General features: G+C 40.1%; 2 protein-coding genes across 4 annotated transcripts; one reads left to right on the forward strand and one right to left on the reverse strand.

Annotated features, from left to right (window-relative positions):
* Positions 1-3,511: 3,511 nt before the first annotated feature.
* On the reverse strand, positions 3,512-11,707 carry LOC121811797 (V-type proton ATPase subunit C 1-A-like). The gene is made up of 13 exons (XM_042224172.1): positions 11,541-11,707; positions 10,954-11,114; positions 10,300-10,367; positions 9,304-9,389; positions 9,016-9,110; positions 6,891-6,982; positions 6,570-6,668; positions 6,399-6,467; positions 6,105-6,197; positions 5,756-5,849; positions 4,924-5,021; positions 4,626-4,752; positions 3,512-4,178 (listed from the first exon to the last, which is right to left on the reverse strand). Exons 2-13 carry the CDS (start codon positions 11,083-11,085, stop codon positions 4,080-4,082), a joined length of 1,152 nt encoding a protein of 383 aa, XP_042080106.1. The 5' UTR covers positions 11,086-11,114; positions 11,541-11,707; the 3' UTR covers positions 3,512-4,079.
* A 3,380-nt stretch (positions 11,708-15,087) lies between these two features.
* Positions 15,088-23,404, forward strand: LOC102292482 (antizyme inhibitor 1). Of its 3 annotated transcripts, none has more exons than XM_005930140.3 (12): positions 15,088-15,306; positions 17,179-17,300; positions 18,354-18,564; positions 18,776-18,949; positions 19,662-19,834; positions 20,077-20,211; positions 20,383-20,464; positions 20,617-20,691; positions 20,933-21,098; positions 21,319-21,431; positions 21,903-22,123; positions 22,211-23,404. In XM_005930140.3, exons 3-12 carry the CDS (start codon positions 18,463-18,465, stop codon positions 22,323-22,325), a joined length of 1,356 nt encoding a protein of 451 aa, XP_005930202.1. In that variant the 5' UTR covers positions 15,088-15,306; positions 17,179-17,300; positions 18,354-18,462; the 3' UTR covers positions 22,326-23,404. The 3 variants fall into 3 exon arrangements, with proteins under 3 accessions (XP_005930202.1, XP_005930201.1, XP_005930203.1); XM_005930139.3 differs by lacking the exon at positions 15,088-15,306 and adding an exon at positions 16,129-16,354; XM_005930141.2 differs by lacking the exon at positions 15,088-15,306 and adding an exon at positions 16,129-16,354 and having other exon boundaries at positions 21,906-22,123.
* The last annotated feature ends 423 nt before the right edge of the window (positions 23,405-23,827 follow it).

The raw sequence follows: 23,827 nt of genomic DNA on the forward strand, positions 1-23,827 counted from the left end.
TGATCATGAAGACTCCAGCCTGTCCAGAAATTCTAAGCACCAGCTGTCTGTTGAATTTTAAGAGTTTACTAAAGTAAAAAGAAAAGACTGTAGAGGTTAAAATGAGCTGATTAAACAAGTGGCAGTGCTTGGTGCAGCGTCGATGGGAGCTCAGTTACTCTGATAAGTAGCTCCCAAAGATGAGGCTGATCAGCTGCAGATGCGTGTGATTATGCCCCAGGCAGGGCTGGACTCGACCAGACAGGTTTCAGCTGGGAGATATGGAACACGTTATGACTCTTAGCAGGCAATTTCAACCCAACCGTCACAGAATTAATCACAGTGTCAATGCAGAACGGCCCATTGAAGCGAGGAGCCAGCTTCTTTGACTCCGTGTTAGCAGTGGATAACCAGGCTTTCTGAGCTGGAGCGAAGGGTGGAGCAGCAATCCTGTAACAGTCGGCCATTGTTTTGTTTTGCTCCCTGGTCTGGAGGATGGCTGCTCAAGTGGCTCTCCACATACACCAGCAGCGACGGACATGGTGCTGGGTGAAAGGAACCTCGTGAGAGATGGAAAGAAGAGGAGGTTGATAGGCCCGTGGCTGAGGATGGCATCGAGTTGTGTGCATACTCCACCCACGCCAGTTGAGAGCCCCACTGGGACTGATTTGAGGACAACACACGGAGCATCGCCTCCAGCTCCTGATTGGTCCTTTCAGTCTGTCTGTTTGTATGAGGGTGAAATCCAGAGGAAAGACTTGGGCTCCCAATACCGAGCAGAATTCCTTCCACACCCGCAACGAGAACTGTGGACCCCTGTCACACACAATGTCTTTGGGATGCCATGTAGGCGGAACACGTGGTTGGTCAACAGCTTCGCATTCTCCAAGGCAGTGGGCAGGATTTGAGAAGCAATCAACAGTGGTGAGAATGACAGAATTACCTGAAGATGGTGGCAGTCCAGTTATTAAATCCAGTGCGATGTGTGACCAGGGCTTCCAGGGAACAGGTAGTGGTCTGAGGAGACCAGCTGGCGGGGAGTTGGACACCTTTTTCTGTGCACAGTTGGGACAAGCAGACACAAACTCCTGGACGTCTCAAGCCAGAGATGGCCACCAGAAGAAGTGTTGTATAAATGGGCAGGTGCGGTTCTTACCAAGGTGACAGGAGAACTTTGTGGAGTGGGCCCACTGGATCACTTGACCAAGAACTGCAGCGGGGCGGACCCGTGCCTGGATCGGGTTTCCCCCTTTGAGTGTTTCGTTTTGTTTTTTTTTAAAAAAAAGTCTATTTATAATATTTTAACTTCAAAATTACAGAAAATAACACCAAAGGAAACAAAATTCAAAAACGATAACAGAAGAAAAAAGAAAACAAAGAAAACAAAAACAATTTATTTTTTTATTTTTTTTAAACAAAGAAGATTATGATGAATCCCCATTTAAGATGGCTTCGATGAAGACAAAAACATCTACAAAACTCCATCGCTGCCTTTAAAATTGGGGCATAGCCTCAAGAAGATTGCAATTATTTTTGAGCACAAAGCAAAATGTTAGATTTGGACAACAAGGAATTTCTTAAGAATCTGGACAGAAGCAGAGGTCTTTATGAGATGAAATGGGACGTGTGTGTCTCATCCCATCCTCTACAGACTCTAAAAGAGAGAAGCATACATGTGCATCTTGATAAGTACAGAAAAGGAATACCAAAACAAAATTAACAATGATCCCAATAAGAAGAACCGGTCCAAGCTGGCCAATTTGACTCTTTGTGAAGTAATCCTGTTTAACCACAGGAGAGACGGTAAGGTATCAAAAATGCCAATGACTGCATTCAGTCTATGTGACACTTTGGGAGTTTATTTGGATTTGGCAAGTAGGATTTTCAGTTTGAGCAAAAACATTTTGAGCACATTCATATAAGAGGAAAAAGGAATAGGAAAGGTCCTATCCTTTTAATGCCTGGGACGCTTTCCTCAATGGAAGCCTTGGTTGCACGTTGGCAGGCCTGTGGTGTGCCTGATAAAAATCCCTTTTTCTTCTCCAGACCTGAAGGGGAGACCCACTTAAGAGGATCGGGTCCCACCAGACAGATTACAAGGGAATGTGGAGCCAAGCATCGAGAGACACTGTCCTCAACCAAGTTGAGAAGGCATGTATCCACACTGTCTACAGTCCTAACCCTGAAAGATAATGTGATGGACATTCTTGCAAATTTTCTAGGCCATAATATCTGGGTCCACAGACAGTATTATAGGTTGCCTAAAGGAACCGGCTTTATCAAGTTGGCCTAAAGTCAACAAAAGGGCTGATTGCTCTAGAACAGGGGTCCCCAATCCCAGTCCACGAGGGCCCGTGTCCCTGCAGGTTTTAGATGTGTCCTTGAGCCATCACAGCTGATTTAAGTGGATAAATTACCTTCTCAACATGTCTTGAAGTTCTCCAGAGGCCTGGTAGTGAACTAATCATGTGTGTTATATTTGTAACTAACATGGATTAAATGACTACAATAAAACTAAAACATCTGGATTGCCCCATGTACTTTTTGAAAGCACTGTTTTAGCTGCTGTTAATGTCATTATTGAAACTTGGTGAATAAACTCATACAATGTGAGAATATAATCAAATTGTTTACCACGGGGAAAAACACTTCAGACTAACATCAGTTGACATAATGTAAAGCTTATATTGAGCCGTTGTTGGAGGGAAAAGTGCCACGTGTCTAATCTGCTGGTAATTGCGACAATATTGTGAATAAAGGAGCATGTTTACCAGTGTTTTTGTATGTTAGAGCCTTAAATTTCAGTTTAGAGGATGAGGCTTAAGGTGAGGAGCAAGACAATGGGATGAAGTGTTCAAATAGAATTCTATTGGGTTCATTGTAATCATACTCCAGTATGTAGTAGTATGATTTGCTCCATTACGTGACGACTGCTGTGCAGACTATGGATTCAGTTACAAGAAAATGATGGCTGCGCTTGATATTTTGTACAGTGTGATGAAGTTGAGTTGTGCCATCCATCTGTACGTACAGTCAGTGCTTTTCACACAATATGGTATTAAGGATGAATGGGCACAGAGTGCAACCATATACAGTTTTGTAGACGACTTTTCCTTTCACCCCTCATGTCTTGTTGCTTTCCTCACTACTTTGTAAATAAACAGCGTGTAATGACAAGCGATTGTTGTCTGTGGCTGTTTGGGTCTTGGGGGCAGCAAGTGCCTCATTCATGCTAGGACCTGGCCCCTAGACGGGTTGTAACAATCAGTGATTGGCTGAGGATTGTAACCTCGTCCCAGTACAAGATTTTCAGGTAGAGTAAGAATGGAATTCAGATTCCAAATTCCATATTCCCACCAATGTATGAAATTGGAAGGGGATACTTTCCTTGGAATTCTTCGAACCTCAATCATAAAGTCAATGGGAGAGATTCCAAAAACATGGTATAAACCCTTACCGCAATCCCGGTGTCATCTGGTGTGTCTGTCCATCCCTGGACCATCCCTGTAATTTCTGTCTCTATCACTTGAAATGCTGTGGTCTCCATCACATTTATTCAATCAATGGCTTACACAATACTCAGATATAGATTTCTTTTGTTTTACAGTAAATACACAACATGAGACGACAACATACAGTCATTTGTGTTTCACAACGTGTGCAGAATCTCAGAAACACATACCAGATGTGGTGGCCGTGGCTACAATGATGAAATCGCCCAAATGTAAACACAAATCTCTGAACACAGCTACAGAAGATGGCAATCACTTCACACCAGCACACATGGAATGACACAGTAAATACGTTTAGCTCCCCAGTACATTTTCCTTAATTGATTTCACGTTGAGAAAAAGCTAATTATCAGCGTGCCTTTAAAATAAAAACTGTAAACAAAAACATTTCAAAAGTTGTTGGTTTTTTTTGACTTGGTTGTAAAAGTGGTTGAAGCCTTTTCACCACAAGGAATGAACATGCAGCTCTGTCATTCAAGCAGCTGACGAGGGAGGGGAGAGAGAGAGTGGGAGGAGGCGGAGGTTTGACCGATGAAGAAAAAACATAACTTAATAGACACTCAGAAAGACAAACGATCAGTTAAAGTGTTAAACTTTGAAATCCAGCAGGTTGCAGTCGATTTTGTAGTAGACGTAAGGATAATATTCCTGCTGGCTCAGGTTCAGGCCTGGGATGTCCATTGCAGACTGGAGAGAAAACACAAGAAGCAGGATATTAGTGGGTGTGAGCAGCCAATGCAATATCTGTGTGTGTGTGTCATATAATGAAACTTTACACCAAATCCAATTTGCCCTCACAATCCAAATGCTTGGAAAAAAAATACATGGAATGGAACCGACGCAGCTACACCAAATGTGCTACTTACCTGTTCCGAGGTTTGACCAAATGAAACTTTAGATTTGAAATATTTAAGAAGAATTTTTTTATTTTTTTTCTTCTTTTCCACTGTCACATTATAAATGCATTACACAAACAGAAACAATGCTGCACAACTTAACCTATATCCCATCTGCAGTAACCAGCTCCTGCCATGAGAGGGAGCAGCTGTTATAACCTGACACAAGGATGGATGCAGAGATTGCAGCATCTACTTTCCCTTCCTACTCAGTGTTGAGGATTATTGAAGCACTCACATCAATGATAGCTGCTGCACTGCTGTCCAGATGTTTGTAAAGGTCATTGAGCACCTCCCTCAGCTTCTTCATGGTCTTCTTGTTTGGCTGCAGGAGCATGGCTTGAAAATTCACAGGCAACCCATATCTGCAAACCAGAACATGTTCAACTCCACTTTCAGACTTAAAATGTTTAAACTACAAGTACGGTCATCAGTGGGGGAAAAAACAAGGCAAGCAGTGTCAGGTTTTAGCTTTTATTTTTCTCTTTGTAATAGTTGGTTTAGTTGGCACTGCGATGTTTATTCAAGAGGCCTACCTTAAAACAGATTCCACAAAGACTCGTAGTGCTTTAATGTGAATCCATGCAATGAAGGCTTCACTAAAGTTCACTTTCAGCCACCGGACAAGTGGACCCTACAGAGATGAACAACAGTAACCATCAGTTTTATGTGTCGGAGTCATGAATCTTAAATTCATTCACAGTAAGTGCTTCAAAATATCTGTTTTTTTTAATGAAAGTGCTTTATAAAAGTCCTGCTGACAGATCCTCTTTCTCTCCTAAACAGCTGTGTGTTCTGTAGCCACTGACAAACTTTCTTTGGGTGCGTGTGCACTCAGCACTTTCTGACCCCTGCTGGCTGCACAATAACTGAATTTCTGTGAACTGCTTCAGCCTTTAATTGGTTGTTTGCGATACAAGCACACACTCAAGTTTTCTTCCACAGAACACAGTGGGGGGAAATCCACACAGTTATCAGGCTTAACAAAAAGAAAAAGATTGTATATGCATACAATAATATTTATCAATCCAGCGAAAACAAGTATAAACAATACAAATACAAATTAGTGTGATATATGGTAGAATATATATCTACCTCAGTGTGTGGTAGACTGAGGTTTGGATGCTCAGTCTACCACACACAGAGCATCCAAACCTTTTTCTTAACCACATGGACGACAGTAAATTAAACAGAATAGCACAGTAGGCTAATAATTCAACATATAAGTACTACATATTTGTGAACAGCACCTCATGGGCTAGAACATCCCAAACCATTTGGGTCTTTTGACTTTTCTATTACTTGCACAGCAAACACAAAATAGAACAAATACATGACATTAGAGGGGAAAAAAACTATAGAACTTACAAACTGCTTCTTCTTATCTGTGGAGAGCCGTGTCATCTCTTCTTTATCTGCCTTCATCTCCTCTTCATTGTACTGAAAGTCTCTTACCGTGAACCTATGAACATCATGAAGAGGACACAAAAACCAGTTTCATTTAACCAGAAAGTGATTTTTATGTGTAGAGACACCAGCTTATATCCTTCACATATTTAAATGTCTGAAGATCAGTTGTGAGAACATAATGCAAGACACATCTACATACGTAAGAAAATCACTTAGATATGTGACACGTATATAATTTATATACACAGAGCTGTTTATATTCACTGGGAAGAATGGTGGTTATAATAACACAATGCCATTCACTTACTTGTTCTCTCTAGCTTTGTGTTTGAAGTCATCAATAGCTTTCCTGAACAGAGTAACACTGAACAGCCCACTGTCACTGTCTTCAAATAGCAGACTAGAAGAAAGGTCAGGTACTATTTTAGTGATATAATAATAGGAAGTTCATAATGTAAATTAATCGCATACTAAGTCTCTAAATACTTGTGGTCAGAAATATGAACAAAAATAAATTAAATTGTCACAAAGAGCAACTTAAACAATAAATGCTTGATAAGGGCATTAACAAAATATCTGTTTCATGGATGACATGACTTACTGTGAAGACCGTGGGACCACCATCTCAGCAAGCGTTTCATATGCTTTCTGCCAGTCAGAGTATCCCGTCCTGAACAAACAAAACAGCGCAGAACTCATTAATGCTCATATTCCTTCTCATTCAATACAAAATCAATCAGGACATAGCTGTGTTTACTTGGGGCTGACTCACTTTGGTACGACAACCAGCAAAGTGATGAGGTACTCTGAATCAAGTACAAAATCATCCTTCTTGACAATGTCAGCCAGGCTCCTGGTCAACAGGCTCCCCCTGTTGGCACACAATAGCATTACAACAACACAGACTCATATGAGGGTCCTGCTGTTGATAAAAGCTTTTTGGAGTCAGAGTATACAGACAAGGTCAAGGTAAACCATAATGAGGTAGAGGAAAATAAAGGAAGCGAACGGTCATCCTAAAGGATGTTCCAGCTCGGCACTGCAGCCTTCATGTAATGTTACAGGTGCACTTTTGTCCATGTGAGTAACTTACGCATTCTTCCTTTCTAAGTTCTGCAAGTTTCCCTTTAGGTTATTATACGCTGATGCTCTGGTCTTCAAGTCATTGTCAATCTGAGTTACTTGCTGTAAAAAAAAAAAAAAAAAAAAAAAACATGGCAAAAAATATTAATGACAGACAAAGTAAAATACAACAAAAGACCACAGAATAAAATAACTGCAGTGAGGGACCTGGATTAAATGAGTGAGAAGATATTATTAAACTCTGCAGCTACTCATGAGTATATAAAATTAAAAAAAAATAAAATAAAACAATACATACCAGTCAGAAGTTTGGACATACCTGCTCATTTGCTATTTTTTTCTTTATTTTTTACTACTTTTTATATTTTAGATACTCACCAAAGACATCAAATATATGCAAGCAAGATATGTGGAATTATGTAGCAAAGAAAAATTGATAAATAACTCTAAATATGTTTTATATTTTAGATTCCTCAAACCAGCCACTCTGTGCTTTGATGACAGCGCTGCAAACTCTTGGCCTCTCAGTGAGCTTCATGATGTAGTCACCTGAAATAGTTTTCACATCACAGTTGTGCCTTGTCAGGGTTAATTTGTGGAATTTCTTGTCTTCTTAATGGGATTGGGTGACACACTTGTGTTGTGCAGAGGTCAGGTTGGTACACAGCTGACAGCCCTATTTGGCAACTGCTGGAATTCATATTATGCCAAGAACCAATCAGCTAAGTAAAGAGAAATGACAGTCCATCATTACTTTAAGAACTGAAAGTCAGTCAGTCTGGAAAACTGCAAAAACTTTGAATGTGTCCCCAAGTGCAGTTGCCAAAACCATCAAGAACCACGATATAACTGGCTCATATGAAGACCAAAGGAAGACCAAGAGTCACCTCTGCTGCTAAGGATAAATTAATCCGAGTCACCAGCCTCAGAAACCGCAAGTTAACAGCACCTCAGATTAGAGCCCAGATAAATGCCAGAGGTCCAGTAGCAGACACATCTCTACATCAACTGTACAGAGAAGACGAATCAGGCCTATATGGCCAAATAGAAACGACTACTGAGGAAAACCAATAAGCAGAAGGGATTTGTTTGAGCCAAGAAACACAAGGAATGGACATTAGACCAGTGGATATCTGTGCTTTGGCCTGATGAGTCCAAATTTCAGATCTTTGGTTCCACCTGCCGTGCCTTTGTACTATGCAGAAAAGGTCTCTACATGCATGGTTCCCACCAACGGTGTGATAGTCAGGGGGTGCTTTTCTGGTGACACTGTTGGGGGATATGTGACCCTAAACACATCTCCAGGCGGTGCAAGGGCTGTTTGACCAAAAAGGAGAGTGATGGAGTGCTGCGCCAGATGGCCTGGCCTCCAGAGTCAGCTGACCTAAACCCAATCAAGATGGTTTGGGATGAGATGGACCGCAGAGTGAAGGCAAAAGGGCCAACAAGTGCTCAGCATCTCTGAGAACTCCTTCAAGACTGTTGGAAAACCATTTCAGGTGACGACCTCATGAAGCTCATCGAGAGAATGCCAAGAGTGTGCAAAGCAATAATCAAAGCAAAAGGTGGCTATTTTGAAGAATCTAAAATAAAAAAACATATTTTGAGTTATTTCACACTTTTTTTGTTTACTACATAATTCCATATGTTATTATTTATACGTTTGATGCCTTCAGTGAGAATCTACAATGTAAATAGTCATGAAAATAAAGAAAAAACATTAAATGAGAAGGTGTGTCCAAACTTTTGACTGGTAGTGTAAGTTCAGGAATCTCCAAAAGTTGATTCTGTTCATCTGGACGTAGCGTTTTCAGTGGGAGAAACGTTTCGTCACTCATCCAACTGACTTCTTCGGTCTCAGCTGACTGAAGAAGGACCTCCCAGCCCATTGTTCCTTCAGTGGGCTGGTTCCAGTCATTATGCAAATGTACTGTTTATAAGGTTGGGGAAACCTGCAGTCAGCTGAGACTGAAGAAGTCACTTGGATGAGTGACGAAACGTTTCTCCCACAAAACGCTACGTCCAGATGAACAGAATCAACTTTTGGAGATTTACTTACCTGGATGACAGAGCATGCATCAAGATATGTTCAGGGATATTATTTTTTATGTTTCTAACCTAAATGACAGACCTACCTTTGAGATGATTTCAGAGATGTTTTTAAGGGACTGTTTTATGGGATATTTTGCCATATCCCATTGAAATCTTGTAATGTAGGTGACAAGATCAACTAAAGGGAAAGAAAACAAAAGCTGTAAAAGCAACACTATTACCTGCTTATTATCTCACGGCAGCCTAAAGTTAATATCATTATTCTGCAGCTAACCATTCTTTGCATTACCCCAATTAAAAATACAGTTATATTTTCCTTTTTTTTTTTTTTTACATAATACGAACAGAGAGTGTTGTAACCATCAGCGTACCTCCATTAGCCAGTAGGTTCTCCTGCACTTTGTCCCGGCTGTCCTCCAACACATCAGCCATGTACTGAGCCACCTTCTTCACCACACTGTGAACACCCAGGAGAGAGCAAAAATGCCATCTCAACACAAACTGCATGCACTAAGCATCACATGACCCCCAGGAACTGATTTCCCCCAACCAGATTTAACACAAACTGACGCACACATCAAAGGGTTTCACATATTCGTGTAAAGATAATCTCCTGACAAGGTCATTTATAAAACAGCAGACTTTCAGTCCTCAAGATTTTTAACCACGCTGTTCCATGGCTCATCAGAGCAGCCATGAAGCCATGGAAACACCAAGAGCCAAGTCACATTTGATGGCTAAAAGTTCCTAAGAAAGTACATCAGCCACTAATGTTCAACTTTTACCCATCTATTTTGCAATGTTATTATAATATCAAGTGTCAAAAATCAACTTAACGTTTTAACTGAAAGAAATTAAGAATTTAGCAGTTTCTTTTTCAGATATGGCGTGCAGAAACTTCAAAAAGGAACTGGGTTAAAGAGAGGCTGTAGGCAAACAAGTGAAACCGTGTTGCAAGGTTGGCCTTTCCCACAGTCAGCAGAGGAAGCATATCAGAGCTCAGGCACTAAGAGCTGTGTGTGAGCTTTGGATGTCAATGTTTCCAAAAGACTAGAGATTACAGTCAAACATACTCATGAGAGTGAAGTCATCTGCTATAAATATGACTACAGAAGGAGCTGCGGGTGTATCACCCAACTGTAAGTTGCCAAGTTTAGACTGCAGAGCCCACTAGCCTCAGGTCCCTGTGAAATTCCTCATTGTTACAAAGTAGAGGAAAGATTACAGAGTGGCAGAGGACTGGGAATGCAGGTTTTGTGTTCAACTGTCATTAATAGGTCAATAGTAAGAGCCATTATAAACAGGAAATAACTTTTTAATGACAAAAATAATGTTCGGTTCAAATCAGAAATTAACAGGTTGCATACCCTTCAACAAAGGAATCTAATTTGGCCAGTTCATCCGACAGCCCGACCAAGACATCCAGTGTCCCAACCTGTTTTTGGACACAAAAACAAAAATTAAACATGTTTTGAGTTATCAGTGCTGAGATTTGGGTCTTTTTCAGCAGTGTCAGCAGGGTTGTGTTTAAACAGGGACGTCTGGGGTTCAGTCTACCTACAGTGACATCCAGGGGGCCCCTGTGCGCTTTGGACGGCGCCTCTTTGTCCAGAGGCGTTCGTGCATTGCTAACAGCAGCAGTGGGACATTAGAACCCTGCGTAGCACCAAGGTCAGCAGGGTTACTTCACCTTCTGCACGGAGAGTGACCAATTCAGAAAAGCAGAGCTGCTCTGTGGATAAAACACTCCTCTACCCGCTGCTTCAACATGAAGGCAACAGATCTGTGTACAGACTGCTTCCGATACACAGAATCGGTTTATTCTTGACAGTGGATGCAGAAGGTGAGTGATTTTGATTGTTAAACGATTGTTAAATGACTTTTTGAAATGAATGGGGTAAATCATTATGAATTACTACAGTGTAACAGCTCTGCACTGCAGCACAGGAGGGAACAGCAGGACAGTGTGGCAAGCACAGGGTTTATACACTGTCCTGAAAAGTGTATAAACCCATACTAACCTTAAGGTCTGGGATGTTGAACTTGTGGTTGGTGGAGAGGTTGTTGGTACGCGTGGTGGCTGCCATCATTTTGTCCCATGTTTGCTGGCAGGTCTTATCTCCCGGTGCAGAGATCAACCAAAACTCTGTCATGTTTCCAGCACTGGTGCAGCTCGAGAAAGCTGGAAAGGAAATCCAGACTTAGACTAGTGCTTTCTCTAATATTATTAGCCTCAGCATTTAGTTAAACAACACTGTCTGTCTGATTACAAGTAAAAGACTGTTTGCTTACAGGGACACCGTTCCCCACTAAGCAAGTGATGCTACACTAGCAACAATTCATTCAATTCATTCAAGACAACTACATGCTGACGTTTCTCTTTCACCAACAGTCCATATCTTCACTCCCTGACTACTAACTAACGTTACAATACCGTAAATAAAAAAAATAAGCAATATGTTACATAAACCGCAGCTGGCAAAACAAAAACATGGTTAAGGTCAAGCAGCATCCAGCTGGGATTAGCTATCGTTAGCCATTTCGCTAGCTTTGCTATTAACGGTAACAACTCAGGTACTTTTTGATAGCGTTTTAGCTGTTCACTCACCGGGGTATTAAAACGTTACAGTTGTTAGTGAAAATAAAGGTGTTTATAGTGTTTCTATAGCTTGACAGCGTTCATAGTTGCCATTCAGTACAGTTCGTGAGCTCCTGACAGCAGTACCAGTCAGCTGATCTGCAAGAGGAACCGGAAGGCCTCTCACACACGCTGCAGAGACCCACCAACGACCCCAGCTGGCGGTGAGCGAGTACTGCAGCCTGGCTCAGCTTGAACCCACGAAAACCCTGACTGGTGGTGGTGCTCGGGCTCAAAAACGCTTGAGTTATGTGGATAGTTTAGACTATAATCCGGATAAAAGAGAGTGTGTTTAGCTAGGCCACATTCTGAAACAAAACACCAAGATTGTTTGACACTTATGTAACAGCAAATAAAATTAATGTAAGTTTTTTTTAATGAGAAAAAATATAATTGTTTTAATGGATTTTCAACAGATTTCCTTAATTATAAACCCCAAATCTCAGACTTGATCCTGGGTCAACATTCCAAACTCATTATTACCCTATTAGACAAGAAGGCAGACAATGTTGGATGCCAAGTCAGCAGCATTTGAGCCTTTAGAGTAACTAAATTTAGGAAAGCTGGGTCAGGTTTCCTGACTTTGGGTGTCTCCTGTACAGAATACTGAGGAAAACGCCCCCCAAAGGGACATGTTTATAGTTCAGTGGGTCTGGGGTTCATTGTTTTGGGACACAATGCTTGGTCTGCCTGGAGCCAACCCTCAACATCAAACGACAGGGTTGAGTTTGCCCATAGCTGGCTAGAGGCCAGTCTCCCTGGATGTTATCAGGGGACACACACACCACAATCAGCCAGTCTGCAGAAGGCCAGCTACTGCTTAGATTCAGCTGCATGATCTCTGGAGGTTCAGAAACAGAGGCAAGTCATAAAGTACAGAAGCATAAAACTCCTGTAACAAGCGTGTTGCTCTCCCCTTGCCCTCCTTCAGCTTCTTTAGAAAATGCTAATAATAAAAAACATGTTAACAGTACAGGCCACACAAGTGTGTCGTAGAACTACAAGTGAAGGATGAAGGTCTCTCTCTAAAAGCTTTGTGTACTGTACATTCCACATCATCTGTTTCGGCTTGGTCCAAAGTAACTGATGCTTACAGGTGTGCTTGTACCCATGTAGCCTTTTAACATGCACACACCAAACTCAGAGCATTTACATAAGCAGCTTTTCTAGTGTCATTCATGGGAACTACTTGATGATTTGGTTTCCCCAGAAACAATGCACTTCAAAAGTATTCCAGTCATTTTAGAGTTCTGTAACAATGATAAATAATTTTTGTGCAATCTATCTTTGCAAGAAGGGAAATGAGGGTGAAATGTGCATCATTTTTTGGGCGTTGTTATTGTTTAGCCATTATGGTATCGCGTTGTATCTCTCCACCTCTTTGATACTATTGTTATACATGACATGTCCTGGGAAAGCCCAGTGATAAAGACTATTCCCATTTCATGGCATATCACAGAAATATGGAGCCATTTTTCCAGTTTATTTTTGGGTGCATTAACATTTCTCAAGTATCTATTAGTCTTTATAAGACTACCGTGGGTCCTCTTGGTGCTATGTGAGACCTAAGGCTGTGGTGTTTATGAAAAAAGGAGTATCAGGGTGTTTATTAATCTGATATTGCTGCTTTAAGTCTTCTAAAGATATACCTGTTGAATATTTGCTATATTCCTGCAGTCAGCTGCTTTATATTTCCCTGCTTAACATTCAGGTCAGTGTGAGGAGAAGTTTGTTTGGAGTTCTCTTTTTACTTAGCAACATTCTTTGGCAAAAAAAAGAGTGGAAACCACTCGGGAGAGACTTAACAAGTGCCTGTTGCATACGACTAATGTATGGTGTTTTTAAACAACTATTCATGTCCACCAAAATGGTAAATTTATGACTTGTCATTGTGATTATACAAGCATAACAGACAACACTCACTCACATGGTGCAAAAAAAGAAGAAGAAAAGGCTTAAATACCATAAATGTACTGACATAATATAAATGCAATATTTAAACTCATTTACTGACAGGTATTTGAAAGCTGTCAGCTATATAAGACTGGGAGTTAATATTGCACAGCCTCACTGAAGATGAGTTATTTATATGCTATGTGTATATATATATATATATATATATATATGTATATATGGGGGTTGTAATTGTGTGGAGCTGAGCACTAGAAAAGTGTATTTTACATGAGTCATTTTACATATTGTAAAATGCACATGGCTTGTTATGGAAAATTAATAGATAATGTGTATATTCTCTTAACAAATTCAAATTGTTTGTGAATATTCATTAAACAAATACCCATAACAACTTCTTCTGTTTGAAAAATGAAGGGAATCAATATTGTTGGCTGTATGTAATTGTCTGACCTTTTGATTCTTGGAACATGTTGTTTATTCCTTTTTTTGCCTGCCTTGGTCACTCAGGGGTGATTCAGGGTCTTTCTATATCGGTCCATTGATGTAATCTGTTTGCAATGTTTGCAAATAAGAATTCCTGCTGCACAATGCAGCCACTGGAGTATTTGCCCTCACAGTGGGTGGTACACATGTCTCCCTGTCGCATACCCAACGGCAGCGATGGCTATTATGATCCAAACAATGGAAATCAAACATTGTGCGTTACTGGAAGCCACTTTAGATGCTATGTGTGATTAGCCTTATATATACATAACTCGTGTAGTGTTAGAGAGAACAGGCACAAAACACGGAACAACTTTTTTGTGTCGCAGTACATCGCCTCCGCAGCCTTTACAATGGACTCCACGAAATAGGTTTATTAGTGAAACAGGCACTGCTATTGTTTATTTTTCCCCCGAGGAGCACTCAACTCTCATCTAACACTCTGAGGAATTTTATAGATATGTGGAAGAAAAAAATCCCAACAACAACAAGACATCATGAACTGCTGTGAAATAAGAAAAATATGATGTGGGTCAGTCAGGGTGCTGGGGATTTAAGGGATAATGCTTTGTAATTGGTAAACAGGGTTTTCATACAAGAACAGTAGTCCTAGGTCACAAATTCCTGGATCCTAAACTTCACAGCAGGTATGGAGAACTTGTGTCTGTATGTCACTCTGTAAAAATGAAGTGAAAATTAAACTATGAGGGTCACAGACTGAAGAGATACAGTAGAAGACAGACATTAGTGGATTGCATTTGAAAATTATTTTCCTATACTTGTTTTTATTTTTTCTGAACATAGTTGAAAATAAATTGTATTTTTATAACCTATTTGTATTATTTTAGAAATGGCAAACATAATCCCAAAGCCTTGAAATGCTGATACTGTGCAGTAAAACACTTTATATTTTAATTATAAAGGGGTATTTTCTCCTATGTTTAATGTAAGCACAGAGTCCAAACAGCCCCAGAAAAAAGATTTCCCCTTCAGCTAACAGTTGCCGAGCTTTTCTTTGCACCCTCCCCCTTCAGCTCTGAGGAGGGAGACATGCAAATTTATCTCCTGGAGGGGGTAAAAACTGCCTCATGCCAAGCGTTTTCAGAGTCAGGCACAACTTCACAACTTCACAACAACAAAGGCAAAAGGAAGGGAAAGTATAGTCTGAGCTTGAACTTTAGGACAAAATGCATGTTTCCATCTAGCCATTGCGTCTAGGGCTTATGTCTGCGAGTGCTGACTGAGACTAGAGAAAATAAGCAGGACTGTGCCACCTTTGTTGGACAATATTTTGTCCTTATCACTGAACCATGGGGGATCCAGTGAAGACATAACACAGGTAATTTTTGGGAAATTACCTATTTACCACAGAGCATAGGTTTTATAGCTATTCTGTTATAAATATAGTCTAAGATCAACAAAGTTGTGGGGTTTATTATTTTGTTTTTGTTTTTACAGTTGGTTAGAATGTCTTCAAATTGTCAAGTCAAGTCAACTTTATTGTCAATTCTGCCACATGTACAGGACATACAGAGAATAGAAACTACGTTACTCTCAATCCCTAGATAAAAAAGCAAATGGACATTTAAATATAAGAGTGATTAAAAAATGCAGGTAAAATAATTAAAAAGTAAAAATTTAAATAAATAAATACAATACAATTTTACATATAACAAGAAAGCTATACAATATACAATATAATGGGTAAATGACATTGGGTGTAAACCAGGCAGAGTAGTGCAAATAGGCAAATAGTGCAAATGGAGATTTAGTGATGTACGGTAAGAGATAGTGTAACAACAAAGTCTTATGAGGTAAATTGTGTGCACAAAATATTGCAGCATAGAAAAAAATAATCTTTTTTTTAACTGTTATTATTGTGGCTGTTGCAGGTCAGTAATGATTTTTTAAATTATGTTAATAAATGCTCCACATCTTCCTATGCGAGCTCTAATATCGCGTTGCGTGAGGGTTTGACAGCTCCGAGCAAGTGTTTGTCAAGTTCACCATACTTCAGTTGAGCCAAACCGGAAAATGTTAATAAAAGCTGTAATTCTTGCTTAATTTCACTCTGACGGTTTCTCCGTTACTCAAAACGAATATGTCGGTTAATGTGGGTTTTATTTTGACATTTTAAACCGGATGTGTCAGCATTAATATGACGCTTCTGTCTGTGGGTCGGTCTTGCCGTTCGCCCTCCGCTGCTGTCGTCTGCTCGGTTGTAACAAATGGTCCGCTATAGGTGCCATCGAGAAAACGTCGAACGACAATAACTTGAACTACTCCATGGCAAATATCGTTTTCTCTTCTAGTCTCCCCACCACTCTTTAAAAATTCCGCCTAAAAAGAAAAAGCGTTCTGTCCCCTCTTTTGGGTTTTCAGCGGACGTAAGTAACGTTAGCTAACCGCGCTGTTAGCTTCCTATGAGTGTTAGCATGTTATTAGCTAAATGCACTGAGTAACGTGTCCTTGTCTAGCTAAATACTAAATAAAACACACTAGCTATAACGTTGTTGTCAGTAGCATTCTTAAAAAAAAACTTTGTTTTTAATAAAACATGTTGGTACTAGGAATACATCGTATATTACTGCGTAAGGAATACATCGTATATTACTGTGTAACTACCGCGGACACTAATGCTAATGTGCTCCATGAATTGAAAGCAAGCTGTTACAGTAACAAGGAATTTGACTCTGAAGTAATTGGTAATGAATGTTAAGTTGTAGTTAAACGTGGTTATAAGGGGTAGCATGATAAATAACACGGGGCAAGAGTGTTGTTGTAGCTAATTAATGTATTCAAACCTGCTAATCTGGCCATCATTGCATCAGTTCCGGTGGTTGGTTCAGAATAACTCAGACTAACAATTCACACATTAAAAAACACATATTAAGTACAGCATGTAAATACTGTTTTCTGTATCAGTGCTTTATGCGGGTATTCGTTAACTCGAGTTTACAATTCGTCTTTGTCAAATGGCGAAAAATATGGAAATCCGGGAATGCCTTTCTATTCTGGATTATTATTGCTAATGTGTGTAGTCATAACCCAAAGATCCATTTGGAGCCAGGAAAAAACCCAGTTTCCTCTACAGATTTACAGATTTGATTGTACTTTGGAGTACCACTGGAACATGTGTTAGCAGGGGAAACAATTGACTGATCATTGACTGAATCTGCTGTGCCTCACGTCCTCATCTGCCCCTTTGCAGGTGTACAACAACTACCCAGAGGATCTAGGGGCAGCTCTATACCGAGAGCCATTTGACTTCAACGCCGAGCCACCTTGGGATCCTAGCTGATAGTGGAGGAGTTCATCCCAGGACTCATCCATGTGAGTAAACTAGCTGGGGAATTTATGTATCCACTTTAATTGGAGGGCTGAGAAAAATCTAATAGCAAAAACGTTGAATGTGTGGTACAGTATTTGTGTTTGCATGGTGAAGAATTATTGCAGTTCTACGGTAACTGTCATGTCCTGACAAAAGGAGTAAACATTCAGCATGTCCCAGATCACTCAGTTATTTTAGATCTACTGTTTCAGATCTATTTTCAGCACTTGTATTAAAATAACAGGACACTGTTCAGGACTGCTTTTATCTGCACTGGCTTTGCTGTTAGATTTGTTTTCAGGAACAGAGAGAAATAATCTGAGCTATAACCCAACTAATATGCATGTATTTTCCTTGAGATTATAGCTGGGTTGCATTGTATATTGTATGTTTTGTGAAGATAGAACAAGTGACCCAGTTAAGCATTTTCTAAGTTACATAAGGTCCTGGTTTATTTTCAAAGAGATATTAGTGTTCAGCCTTGTTCCATTGTGCTTTTAACCAGTGTTTGAGCAGTGATTTTATTTACATTTTTTAAATGTATTTATTTTTTATTGTACACCACAGCAGTCATTGTTGGCATATTGCTAGTCTCCCCATGTAACCTTTCTACATCTGGTCTGGTCCAAACTATCATGACTGGCTGAAGTACTGTGCAACAGTACTGAAAGTAAAGTTGTGGCACAGATGCCGCCAGTATTGTACCTTTGTTAATGCCATCAAACGGAACATTTTCGGGTCACCGGCTCAGGGATTAATGGCGATTGTAAGGGGTAATTGATGATAAAGTAAATGAACCCTGTGCCCCAGACTATGTGTTTTCACAGCGGCTTTTAGGAAGAATAGGCCTCTTCCACAAAGCTATCCCATAACGCAGAACCTGTTCTCTGCTCTGATTGGATGCCCGTTGAGTTGAAAATGACTTCAGTTCAGGATTTCAAAAGAGGCGTTTAGGTTTCAGCAGCAGAGAACATCATGGAATATGCTTTATCCAAAAGTGATTTTTGGTGCTGAACTTGGTGCTTTATGTTGGCTTTTCTCTTTTCCTTGTACAGTTTGTTGCATAAGTCTAGGACCCCAGGGGCTCGAGAGGGAGCGAGCAAGACCACTTCGCACTAGCCACATTCTTTATGCCTGTTGGATTTGAAGAAAACGGTTGAGAGGATGAAAGGAATCGCTGATGAACCGCAGTATTCTGTTGACCTGCTGGAAGGAGGCATGGCCCTCTGTGATGTTATTGACAATCACATTTATGAGCAAACACTGGTATGGGCTTCATCTTTAATAACATGTACTATTTCTTAATGTTTTAATATTGTCTCAAAACCAACAATTGTATTATAATGCATTGTTAACTAAAGGTTGTTAATTGACATACAGGCACACTTTTGTTTATGCTTGCATTGTAGATTAATGGATATACAATCTTAATGTGTTTTCTGACTCTTCCAAACCTGTTTGTTTCCCTCTTCTCCAGTCTGAGAAAAATGCATTCTTTGTAGCAGATCTGGGAGTCATAATAAGGCAGCATGTTCGCTGGCGGACCCACATGTCCCAGATCAGACCATACTATGCTGTCAGGTGCAATAGCAGCCCAGCTGTGATTGAAGTCCTTGCTGCCCTTGGCACTGGGTTCATATGCACCAACAAGGTACTCTTTGAAAGTGTGTGTTTTTGTCATTAGGGCTTTTCCCTGCTAAATATAAAAGCACATTTAGCACTAGTGTTGATCATCAAGCTGACCCGTGTTTCATAAGGCTGAGGCCCTGGTACGAATTCACCCCAAGGCTATTCAATGTGTGTCTTTCCAAGACCTTTAAATATTTTTAAAAGCACCACCAAGTGGTCACCACATGTCACTGCCCACCTTGTAAACATTATTTAATAAATATTTGTCTCTAATGCATCTGCCTGATGGGCATTGCAAGATAGATACAGGAGATCTATTACACTTATTTCAAATTCTATTTTCTTTCTTCTAGAGCAGCTTTGGCTGATTCAAAGTTGAAAATAATCCTTATTTATCTTATATTTGGCTTTGGTGCGGCCCCACTGTTAAGCCGCCGTCTGGCAATGGATTGACAAAGGATTGGCTCCCTACTCCTTACAAATGGAAGGTTGGGACAGCAGGTGGATTAGATTTCTATGCTTACAGCCAGAGCAATGATCCTGAGATGATCATTTAAAGGATATCCTATGAAGAGTAGAAAAAAACTGCTTAGAGACTGACCTTCTAGCTCACAGTTCTTTGTACATACACTGAAATTTTCAAACTAAGTGTAATATAAGCAAAAGATGACAAAAAAGCATAATAGGTTCCCTTTAATGGAATATTGCTTTGTCTGTGTATCTTTGTAATTCAGTCTGAACTGGAATTGGTGCAGAGCCATGGTATTCCCTCTGAAGATATCATCTACAGTGGTGTTTGCAAACAAGTTTCCCAGATTAAATATGCTGCTAAAAATGGCATTGACCTCCTGGTGTGTGATAATGAAGCAGAGCTGCGCAAGATTTCTCGCTGCCACCCCAATGCCAAGTAAGTTTTTGATAAGCATCAGTCCAAGTGCCAGTGAATATGTTAAACAACTGACCATGTTATCAGTCCATAGTAATTATCTGTTGGTTACACTATCGACCGTCATTCTGATAAGAAATCTACCTGCAAAACTGTTTGGTTCTGTGTAGTTTACTGCTCTGGTTTTATATCATAGATTAATCTGGATCGATTGTTTCCCCAAAACAGTAACCAAGTTATCTATTTCCTCTGTGATAATTTAGGCTGCTGCTACAGGTGTCAACGGAAGCGTCAAACCCGGACGATGACATGAGCATGACATTTGGCTGCTCACTCAAGGACTGCAGACATCTGCTGGAGAGTGCTAAGGAGCTGGGTGTGCAGGTAGCTGGGGTCAGGTAAGGACTACAGGAAGGACATGAAGAGAAATGCAAATCCAGGTTTTGTACCTAGACCACTGCAAGGATGGCACAGTTCTCCTGAACAAATTATTTAGTCAGTTTGTCTGCAAATGAAATTTAAACGTTAAGTTGCCAATTTGATCACCGACTACCTCTTCTACTCCTCAGGTCTCACATTTCCAACTCCTGTGACGATGACCAGGTGTATGTTCATGCCATCTCCGATGCCCGTTGTGTCTTTGATATGGGGGTATGTGGTGTTAAATGATGCATTTTATTTGCAGTCAGCTCTATGACTGTTATTTGCATTTCTGTTGAATACAATTTTATGTTTTGGATGCTCCATAAACACAAGGTACTTTGTATAGACCCAAGTTATTAACAAATTTCTGTCTGCTTCAGGAGGAAATTGGCTTCAGCATGAAAATCTTGGACATTGGAGGCGGATTCAGTGGCTCTGAGGCCCAACTGGAACTGGTCAGTGCATTTCTATCATATACTGTTAAAGACAAGCTTTGTACATTGTAGCTGTAGTAAGCACTAGCTGAACAGTAAGATAAAAGTGTCTGTCTTAAATGTTGAGAATATTCGAATATAGATTCATGCTTTAGCTGCTCACTGTGAAGCTGGATTTAAACTACTTTTCAGAGGCATGTGGGGGAAAAAGGAAGGAATATCTTAATGTTAATTGTAACGGCTTCTGTCATCTCTTTTGCAGATTAACAGTGCAGTCATGTCTATGGTGGACCTATACTTCCCTCCATCTTCAGGAGTTTCCATCATTGCTGAGCCTGGTAACTTCTTCGTGTCCTCTGCTTTCACACTGGCTGTCAATGTCATCTCCAAGGAGGTGGTGGCACGTGATCCCCAGGACCAGGATCATGGTTAGTGGCAAGATACTCACTTAGGAACGGTAATGATTGTTAAGGACATACTCTGTAAAAACTGCATTCCAGCAGTAACTCGAGCAGTACACAATGCATTTTCATGCAGAAACCAGTGTTGTACAGCATGAAATGTATTATTATACTGGGAATTAGCAGTGCAGCTATGAATCAAACAGTAAAATGAAATTCAGAAACTTTTCTGCCCTCTTCTGAACAGATCTGTCTCCCAATGAAGAGCCAGCGTTCCAGTACACTATGAACGAAGGAGTGTATGGATCGTTTGCCAGCAAACTCTCTGAAAGACTGATATCTGCCCCATCTGTTCACAAGGTGAGTCTCAAAGATTCTCAATGGATCAGTATACATTTACTAGACACTTTAATAGGTACACTTTGGCAGTACCAGGTTGGACTACTTTTATCTACAAAACTGTTGCATAGATTTAACAAGGTGCTTGAAACTTCTGCAAGACTTTTTGGGCCACACTGACAAGATCGCAGCAAGCAGTTTCTGTAGATCTGTTGGCTGCAAATTCATAATGCAAATCTGTTCCACCACAAAGGTCCTCTGTTGGATGGATGGATAGCGAGACGGACGCATCCATCCAGCCAGCCAACAAAGGACCTTTACCTAACAAAGGGCCAGTTGAATGTGTAACCACAACACACAATACTTTCTCTATACTTCTCAATGTGTATATGGACTATATTATTAAATTAGGAACAACATCTTAATCAGCTACTGGCCACACATATACACACTGTAAAATGACTAAAATAATCACCTTTATTGCCTTATTAGCAGAACACTTCCCTGGATGTACCGGTGTTCAGCAGCAGCTTGTGGGGTCCCTCTGGAGATGATCTGGACCAGGTACTGGAGCACTGTCTTTTACCTGAGCTCAACATTGGAGATTGGCTCATGTTCACACATGCTGGCTCCTACAGTCTGGGTCAACCACTGTGCTCCTCCACTGACTCACCACCACCCCCTGTGTACTACGTCATCTCCTCTAGAGACTGGTAAGTTTGGCAGTGATGGAGAAAATCTTTTCTGTGCAAGAATGTGGAGGTTATGGTCCTTGATTCCTGTTTATTTTCATTCACCAGGTTTGAGATGCAGGACACTGGTGTTACCAACGAGGCTACGCTTAAGAACTTCTCCCTGGTCCCGTACTTCCTCAATTCCTGCCAAACAGAGGCTGCACTGTCGGTCCCAGCTTAGGAAACATCTGACTGCGACCAGAAGTCTTTTCACTTTTCTCACTTGTTTCTGCTGCTAGCTTCCTTTGGTTCACATTCCCCTGGGGTCAACTCTCCCAGTAGTGCTTGAAATTGCCTGGACCAGACCATATTCATCTCACAGACCCCAGTGCACTGCACTTCTGTGTGGTCAGCCCTGGAAACCCTAAGTAGGTGTTAATTAGTATGCAACAAAATGGATGAGTCCAGAAAAGACAGTTTGGGGACTCCTCTTGAACTACAGTTTACACCCCTACAGTAGACATATAATACTTTTAAATGATTATATTTGACAGATATTATTATTCATATCTCCTTTGCTGTTGTCAGTCTTGTATATTATGTGTATCCCTGATTGAAGCAGTGTATTTATAAAAAGAAACACTTCTGAGATTATATAGAAAGTTTTGCCAAAAGATTTGTATTTTGTATTTTAATTTGTTGTGTAGGTTTTTTTTTGTGTGTGCACAAAGGCTAGAATCCATTATTACATTTAAAAAGTGGCATCTTCATATTAAATTGAGAGCTTGCAGCATATCTTTGCTGTACATACAAAATGTTTGGCGTCACCGTGGCGTCAGTTTCTGAAAATTATTTGAAAGCTAAAAGGTGAGTGTCCTTAAATAAGGTGGTATTTGCGTGCTTTTCCAAAGTGCTGAGCGTCTTGCTTCCAAGACTGGCAGGTGAGTGCTCTGCTACCTGACAGCCAAGCAGGTTTTATTAGACAGCATGTGCTGCAGATGGAACACAGGAAGTGCTGGTGGATAATGAATCGACTTACACTGAAAATGACATTGTTTCTTTACAAAAAATGATTTAAAAGACTACTGCAAGTTCTATTTCTACTCATATAGTTTGAAATATTCTTCCAACATCTGTGTTGATAGAATATAGCAGTATTTCCTGACACCAAGTATACTTGCATTGTGTGTATCATATATGTGAAACTGTCATAAATCTGTCTTAAGGCATGATAAATTATCAGGCATTTGCCTGCTTTTAACGTGTAGCTGTGCTTGTCTAAATGAAGAGTAATAAACACCCCACTGAGTGGACTGTAAATCCCAGTGTGTGTGTGTCTTATCAGAAATGCACAAATGTTGTAAATTGTAACTTCCTCCAGCTGTATGCATAGATAGAATTGGTACCCCAGTTTCACAGCCTGATAATTTTATACAGTTATCATGTGATGAGCTGAAGGGGGATACATTTTCAGGTATCAGAAGCATGTGGGAACCACAGAAAAGATTTTAAATTACAACTCTTTAAAAAAAAAAAAAAAAATTAAAAAAATTAAATTAAAAAAATAAAAAATAAATAAAATAAAAAAAATCTAGACAAATATGTTTAGGTTTATTAAGAAATTCTGTGTTTTGTGCAAGAAAAAGTGCAAAAATATTTTAAACTGATTGTCATGGCACAAAAGAACAACATGTAACATTTTTTGGTCAAATATCACTGACAAAAAAGTAAACTTAGTAACAT

Source organism: Haplochromis burtoni, unplaced genomic scaffold (genome assembly GCF_018398535.1).
Source record: "Haplochromis burtoni strain Fernald_Lab_line unplaced genomic scaffold, NCSU_Asbu1 Contig_130, whole genome shotgun sequence".
NCBI classification, from domain to species: Eukaryota; Metazoa; Chordata; class Actinopteri; order Cichliformes; family Cichlidae; genus Haplochromis; species Haplochromis burtoni.

Excerpts from the sequence above, each read along its gene's own strand:
- LOC121811797 (XM_042224172.1), bottom strand. The coding sequence starts at position 11,085 with ATGACAGAGTTTTGGTTGATCTCTGCACCGGGAGATAAGACCTGCCAG. Across the intron at positions 10,368-10,953 it reads TCAACATCCCAGACCTTAAG|GTTGGGACACTGGATGTCTT; the intron begins GTTAGTATGGGT and ends GTCCAAAAACAG. Across the intron at positions 6,983-9,015 it reads TCTCTGAAATCATCTCAAAG|CAAGTAACTCAGATTGACAA; the intron begins GTAGGTCTGTCA and ends TTTTTTTTACAG.
- LOC102292482 (XM_005930140.3), top strand. The coding sequence starts at position 18,463 with ATGAAAGGAATCGCTGATGAACCGCAGTATTCTGTTGACCTGCTGGAA. Across the intron at positions 20,465-20,616 it reads GTTGTGTCTTTGATATGGGG|GAGGAAATTGGCTTCAGCAT; the intron begins GTATGTGGTGTT and ends TGTCTGCTTCAG. Across the intron at positions 22,124-22,210 it reads GTCATCTCCTCTAGAGACTG|GTTTGAGATGCAGGACACTG; the intron begins GTAAGTTTGGCA and ends TTCATTCACCAG.